Source organism: Hibiscus syriacus, unplaced genomic scaffold (assembly GCF_006381635.1).
Source record: "Hibiscus syriacus cultivar Baekdansim isolate YM2019G1 unplaced genomic scaffold, ASM638163v2 tig00001644_pilon, whole genome shotgun sequence".
Taxonomy (NCBI): domain Eukaryota; kingdom Viridiplantae; phylum Streptophyta; class Magnoliopsida; order Malvales; family Malvaceae; genus Hibiscus; species Hibiscus syriacus.
Genome location: NW_024061878.1, coordinates 7,000,485 through 7,008,529, shown reverse-complemented (window position 1 = coordinate 7,008,529; position 8,045 = coordinate 7,000,485). Strand labels below are relative to the sequence as shown.

Sequence of the window (8,045 nt, the reverse complement as noted above, 5' to 3'; positions counted from 1 at the left end):
ATTTGAGTGATTTTGTCGATTTTTTGTGTGTGTATAATTATCAGTATCCGTCCTAGGTACTGTATAGGCTTAATATGGGAACAATCCTCTTAATCCAATTTGCTCGTCACGATTCAAACTCCTAACCTTATTAAAAGACCTAACATCTTATCTTAGTAGACCAACTAATTATCGAAAAATCTCTACATATTTTACCATAATATCCACATGCTGAATATGACACGAATATAGAAGTAAAAGTAGACTTTTTATTGTAACAAAATGCAAGGCAAAGAGAAGCAAGTAAAACAAGTAGGACAAAAGGAGCATTATTAGGCTTAGGAAACATAAGCATTTGGAGCGAGGCGCGGGCGAAGGCAGGCAGAGAGAGGCACAGCCTTCTGCAAAGCAAGTCCAAAGGCCTCGTCCATGTTCAATTCCCCTGTCCCGGCAGGAACCATCCAGTCGAAAGAGTGGACCAACGTGCCCAAAATGTACTCAACCAACACGATCCCCATCCTGGTCCCGGCGCAGATTCTTCGTCCGGCACCGAACGGAATCAGCTCGAAATCGTTCCCTCGTGGATCGATTTTGGCGTTCTTCCCACTCATGAACCTCTCGGGGTAGAAATCGAGTGGATTGTCCCACACGTCGGCATCTCGACCGATGGCCCAAATGTTGACACTGAGCCTAGTGTTCTTGGGGATGTAGTAGCCGTTTATCTGGCAAGCTTGGGTCGAAACTCGAGGCAAGTTCAACGGAGTTGATGGATGTTTTCGGAACGTTTCTTTGCATATGGCTTGAAGATAGGGGAGTTTCGGTATGTCGGATTCTTCGAGCCTTCGGTTTCTTCCCACCACTTTATCCATCTGCTCGTGAGCTTTCTTCAGTATTTTAGGATTGTTCATCATTTCAGCCAATGCCCATTCGATGATGCTTGAGGACGTGTCTGTCCCGGCTGTGAACAGATTCTGTAGTACTCGTTCCGGATTAGTCGATTAATAGATCGAATAAAGAAAAACTTAACTATGCAAAAACAAGACTTACCAAAAGGAGCGCCTTGACATTAACCAAACTAAGCTTTTCCCCATCAGAGTTCCCTCTGTTAGCCATAATTATGTCAAGAAAATCAGGCTTTCCCTTGCGTTCATGAGCTGTTTCATCATGCTCTTTCATCATCTTCGTCAACAAAACATCCCTTTTTTATGTAATTTCATCTCGCCTTCGATTCCTTGTAAATCCATCCACGCGATCGAAGGTATGAAGTCGCCGATATTGAAGATCCCAGCAGATGTCATGAGCTCCACCACCATGTCCTTGAACTCGTTCGACTCTGATCCTTTGGTCTCGAAAACTCGTCGACTTAGTATCACTTGACCAATCATGTTGGCCATTGCATACGTTAACATCTCCGGCACCACGACCGCCTCCCCGTTTTTGCTAGACGCGTACATTGCACGAACCATGTGGCCTAGCTCAACAGTTCGGATCTGTGACCAATCTTCAAGGGCTTTACCACCGAGCATGTGGAGATTACTTAGTTTACGGAGCAATTTCCACCTCGGACCGTACTCGGCGAACACCATGTCTTGCGAATCATATGCTAAGTGGGTGGCACCGGCATTCGGTGGCCGATTAGAGAATTCAAGTCAAGGGTCTTAAGGAAAGCTCGAGCGGCGTCCGGGTCGATGCCACCACCATGTTGCATGTGCCCATTTTGAGGTACATTACAGGTCCATATTTTTTGGCTAATTTGGCCAGTGTGACATGGGGCATGGAACCTAACAGTGGAAGAGCACCGACAACCGGCCACCCTTTCGGTCCCGGAGGAAGTGTTCGGTTCGTTTTTTCGAGAAGTAATCGGATTAAATAACGTGTGGTAAAGAAGAGAAAAGCTGCAGCAACGAAATCCCGAAGGAAGAATGTGTCGAGTGATGGCATGGTGGAATACTGAAAATACCAAAACATGCGGAGAAACTAAAAGGATTCGCACATGGTAAACAAAAGCATCGGTTTGAAATTTATACACAAAATTGAACGTAAAATTAGGTTAAAGGCACGTGAGTTTCAGCTTCGTCTACCCGTCAACGTTTTGCTCTCAATCATGCACCAGATAACATCATAAAGAAATCCGAGGAATAAAACATGTGAATTCGGGATACTACAAGTAGGTAGGGATGAACCGGACAAATTTATAAAATTTTAAGAGTAAAAATAAATTTTTAATAGAAAATATAGCTCTCTCGGTCCATCTCTGTAAGTAGGGTCAGATTCAAATAAAAAAGCTCTACAATTATTTGGGATCGTAAATGGAAAAGTTATTCTTCTTATATGAATTGGATTCGAGTAGCTGCGTCTATAAACTATATGTATTGTTAATACGAAAAATTATGAATAGATACTATCTTTCTAATCGACTCAGACTATTGAAAAAAAATCTTCCACCAATATATACTAAAACGAGTATGGTTCCAAATCCCTCTTCTAACTTATGAATTGAAAGGTTTGATAGTATTTTAATGATATCATTAATTTTTCTGATATTAATGTTAGGTTCAGATACATTTTTGAGATTTATTTTTTTATAACATTTAATATTTTTATATTAAAAAAGCGTTTATTTTATTAAAGGACGTTTGTTAAAGTTAATTTACTGAAAATTGCTACTGTATTTAATGGGGAAAAAATAAAAATTTCGGAGAAAAAGAGTGTTTACTTTATTTAAAGTATATAAGTATTTAAGATTTGTTTTTTAATCTTCTATGTTTATAATTTTTATCAGTTTAACCCTTAAAAAGATATATACGGTGATCGAAAACTATTATTATTTAATTAATGATAATATTTTAGTTATTTATAAAGATTAAAGATTAAATTATTAAAAAATTATAAACTTAGAGGACTAAAAAAGATATTATGCCTTTATGTAGATGTGACGCCAGCTATTAATAGTATAATTGAACCTAAGGTAGGGGAGAGAATCAAATAAAAATAATATAGGCTATTTCGTAAAAAAAATGTATAAGAACTAAATTCTAAATTTTAAAAATAATAAACAGGTTCCTAATCTATTTGAACTTAATCTTGTTTGATTTAATACATATCTCCCCACTATAAAATAAAATATTATTTTAAGATCATTATTCTTCTTGTATAATTATCTTTTTAACTCATTGACTTCAACTAATTATAAAAAAATTTAGTTTCCTCTTATTGATGTGCAGTTAATCTCTTTTCTTTTTCATCTTTGTTGATCGACGGTGACACCAACTTTAATATTGGTTGCCGAATAATGGTATTATTTATTGTCTTTTTCTTTTATATATCATATCTCTAGTTTTTTTTATTTTCAATAAGTTTGCCTGAATGACACATTTTCATATACTTTTATGACACATTTTTTTATGTTTTTTGGTAAGTTTTTCAGTTGTTTAGTCGTTTTTCATTTATCTTTTTTTCTAAGGTTTGATTTGACATTGCCACGACTGGTCAATATGACGCTTTTCTGATATCTTGTTGATCTTCCCTGCTTTGGACCATTAGATTGAATTTGGATATCTGATTTACATTCGTAGATAGCTTTTCAAGTCGCTCGAGTCTGATTTACGGTTTGTCGATGGTCTTTCAATAGCTTGATCGCCTTTTTTGGTTAGTTTATCAATGTGATCAGATCTATTTGTATCTATATTTGTTCAAAGTTTCTTGGTTAGATTTTTAATCTTTCAGTGATCTTTAGTTGCTAGTTTTTTTAATGATTTAGTAATTTGAGATATTTCCTATTTTGAATAAAATTAGTTTTTCTTTCAAAAAAAACTATTGACTTCAAATAATCTATTTTTAACATATATATCTTTATCTGAACAAAATAATTATACATATTAAATTTTGAATAATATTTTTAAATATTAACATTTAAATTTTTGTAAAAAAATTCTAAACATACCATAACAGATTTTCAACTATTTCTAAAAAAATTCAAATCTTAATCATATGTCTATAAATTTCTTTATATTTTCTATTGATAATATGTTTTTTTTTTAAAATTTTTATAAAATTATTATCTTAGGTGCAAGTATTCCCACAAGAGTGTTAAGAATACCCAAGTACTTGCGAGGTGGAAGTTAGCAGGATGTTTGTTCCGATGTAGTAGTTCCGAAATTCCACCCTACGTAAAAAGGATAACATAGGTAAGATATCGAGTTGAGAGTCTTGAGGTGCGATTGTCGAGGTGTAGAGAACCCTATGATTCCATCCATATGCATTCGTGCACGAACACTAAGTGATTTAGCTAGGTCAGTCAAGCCCTGTCAGTGGTGTTTTTGTGTTACTGTATGAACGTGAGCTAAATAGCGTTGCGTAGTACCATAGATTTTAGTATTTCATACTAAAAGAGATCGAGTGCGCTAAGCATAGTTCGACTAGTGTTAGTCGTCATCAGATAGTTCTATGGTGGTAAGCGATAATGATTGTAAGACGAAAAGTCTTAGAATCCTTAAGTCAGAGTGCAATTGCGAGAGCTCTCCATTTGGTGTGGCGTGCTCTCTAGTAGAGCCAGATGTTGCAAGTTTCGCTAGGCAAGTGGTCGATTTCCAGTTGTGAGTACCTTGGATGCACAAGTCAGTAACTGACACCTATGTAAGTGTAAGGAAATCAATAAACAATCTTGTTGCCCAAATGATTATTGAATCATAGTTGCACAACAGAAGCATAGAGATCGATATGAGTTGAGATTTTTCGCCATAAGATCACAGAGCGTAGCATGACGAGTTGCCTACATTCAATAGGTATTGGAGGTTAACAGGTTATGCAGTGAGTTATCTCGATTGAGTAAGGTTAACCAGAGAAGGTTTTGGTGATAATAGTAAAGTCGTAGAGTAGCGTCCTCCTTATGAAATGTTCTAAGTATTCAAAGTTAGGACAACTCGAGTAAGGCTCGATGTTTTTGCGCTTCTCGAAGGTTGTTGCTTAAGAATTGACGCACTTAACATCCTACAAGAAAAAGGGATCATAGATCAGTTGTGAGTTGTTGAGTTGCTGAGTTGTAAGTCATGTTGCAGTGATTCTTTTTCAGTAAGGTACATGAAGATATGAGTTTGGTGCTTCAAGGCTTACAAGTATTTGACCTAAGGATGGGTCGTTGTTTGAACTGAGTAAATTTCAAGAACAAAATTTCTTTCGAGGAGGGGAGAGTTGTAACACCCCCAAATTTTGGGCTAGAAGTTTTGAGTTTACCCAAGAGGTAAGTGGACCATAATGAATTTCATATTTTAATTCATTGGGCCGAGTTGAGTTTAATTGGGTAGGTTCGAAGCCCAATTAGCTAAAAAGGGGTTTTTTAATTCTGGAAAATAAGGAAGAACCAAAGGTTAAATTATTCAATTTTCTAAAGATGAAGCTTTTATATAGTTCTTTCATTTTCTTCTCCTTTCCATTTATTTCATTTTCCTTATTCTCTTCATCTTCAAAGGCTAAGCTAAAGGTAATGTATTGAGCCCTTTTCATACTTTATTTTCGTTCATAATCCCTCCAGCAATGTCTTTTTAATGAATCAAAGTTTTGGTTTATTCCTAGATAAATAAAAGTGGGAGTTTTCATCAAAATCACCAAGGAAAGGAGTTTGGCTAAGAAAGGGACTTGATTTCGGGTTTCAACACCAAGATAGTGTATTTCTAATCCTTTGGAGTGTTAAGATTATTATAAATATGAAGTTTTGTTAGGATTTGAGTATTTAAGCATTTTAGGGTTTTATATTTAGTTTTATGAACAAATGATGTTTTATAAGTTTAGAAGACGTTTTTATGCTACTTTAAGACCCTAATTAACTCCTAAAATTTTAGTACATGATTAGAAATAAAACTATGGCCTTTAGAATGATTTTTGGGTGTTTTTCTGAGCCTGAAAAACCATTTTAGGGTTTGAGTATCAATATCGGGATGAACAATACTGATATTAGATGAATTATAGAAAAATTTAGGGATTTCAAGCTGAGAGTATCAATACTACTATGAGAGTATCGATACTGCCCCTTCAGTCTCAAGAATCAGAGTGTTGGTCCCGAGACATGGCCTAATTTTTAGAAACAAAATGCATTTTTGGTACAGATACTCATAGGGGTATTGATACTGGACCTAGGGTATCGATACTGCAAGTGGAGTATCTATACTACTCATTATGGATGGTTATATTTGACATGGTTAAGGCCCGTGAGAGCTAAGGACAATCCGTATTAGTAAGACTTTGTCCGTGAGGGACATAAATGACCAAACATACTTAGGAATACTCATTGGAGTAGGTTACCACCGATGTAACCGTACTTGAAAAAATATGTCATCTTTAGTCGAGCACGTATGTGAATAGTTGGGAACGAGGATCATTGCAGGGGATGTATGGACAAGTGGTACAATGAGCACGTCAGATTTAGAGATAGAAAAAAGAGCTTCAAAAACGTTAGTGAACCTAGGAGGTGTAAGTCGTCATTTTAATTCAAGGGGTATTGAAAGGAAGTTCAATAAGAGTGATTAGAGTGTCACTACTCAGAGTTGAAACTGAGTCAGGTATCGAGCTAGCGAATATTACCGCCAGTGTTCAACAACTACTGAAATCATCATAAAACCCCGAGAACATTTAGAGACTTCGCTAGAGGCAAGTAATTATTAAATACCCTTAAGTAATAAGTGACCAGAAGGGATCAACGTAATAAATAGTAGCAGTATTATACCAATAAGCCTTCACATAATGTTCTAGATAAACAACAAGTGAGATAGCATCTAATGAGAGGATGTCCTCACTTTAGTGAGTCCAGTTATACTAGGGTATACCCAGGTTACCTTAATTGCCCTAGTGGGGCATTGTCAATGCGCAAGGCACTTTGGGAGCTAGTGAGGGCGTTAGACTGGAGCACTCACAAGGATTCGGTTAACGATGTCAGTGTCATATGGCCTCTGGTCCTTAGGTATGCATGTATAGTTGCACCAGTCCAATTCAGGTGCTGACGATCGTTTAGTGGTATAGGATATCCGAGAACACCTAAAACAAGTACATGAGGCATTTCTATGGTTAAATATAGCCGAGGCCTTAACACTCGTGAGGGGTGGGTTGGCAGGTGTGATGTCCTTACCTGGATACACCACATAAAGTGTATAAGACACTTCTACGACTAATTTGGGTGCGAGGCATAACACTTGCGAGGGGTGGGTTAGCTAGATGTTATATCCACAATTATCTAGTGTTTGATGGCTTTGCGAGACTAGATACTAGTTAGTATTGCATATATATACTGCATAGTAGAGTTAGAGTCACATTTGGATAATGTCGAGTCGAGTCAGAGTTTGCATTCAAATAACACAAAGTAGTCATAGTCAGTTATTAAGGCTAGAGATCTTTGAGAGGCTTACTCATGGCGAGGCCATTGTCCAAGGACTAAAGAAGCGTGAGACCCCTATATCAGTGACAAATCAATTAAACCTTGAGTAGGTAGCACTTGATCAAGATCATGTATGTTCCTATTGCTTAGTACCATGTCCTCACCATGCTTATGTTTATGAAACTCTTAATGATTCTTAGTGATTATATCACTGGGATTTGTAAGCTTAACCTTCATATGTTTTTCATTGATAGGTCAGTAGCTTGGGCAGTTCGTAGAGCACCGTCGCAGCAGGACTTCCAGCATCTCTGACAAAGTATTGTACTATAGTTTTAGTAGACATATGTACTCATAGAACCTTACTCATGTATTCAATTGTTAAACAAGAGAGTCTGCATTTTTTGTAACACCACAAATTCTGGGCTAATAATTTCGGGTTTTATCCGAGAGGTAAGTGGACCACACATAATTTATAATTTAAGTCGTTGATCTTAATTGAGTTAGACTTGGGCTCAATTAGCCATTAAAAAGGGGATTTTTGCATAGTAGGAATATGAAAAGGGACCAGTAGTGTAATTAGGGGTGAGAAAAATTTGACTTGACTCGAAAAACTTAATTTTTGTCTCAATTCGACTCGAAAAAACTCGACACGAATTGACTTCGAGTTGTAATTTCATAAACTCGATTCAACTAGAAAAAATTT

The 8,045-nt window shown here is 36.5% G+C and overlaps 1 protein-coding gene across 1 annotated transcript; it reads right to left on the bottom strand.

Annotated features, from left to right (window-relative positions):
- Positions 1 to 228: 228 nt before the first annotated feature.
- On the bottom strand, positions 229 to 1,988 carry LOC120129866 (flavonoid 3',5'-hydroxylase 2-like). Its single transcript, XM_039147271.1, is given in 5 exon segments — positions 229 to 950; positions 1,027 to 1,178; positions 1,181 to 1,627; positions 1,630 to 1,665; positions 1,668 to 1,988. Coding segments are annotated over 5 exon segments (1,548 nt in total). The 5' UTR covers positions 1,948 to 1,988; the 3' UTR covers positions 229 to 317.
- Positions 1,989 to 8,045: the final 6,057 nt, after the last annotated feature.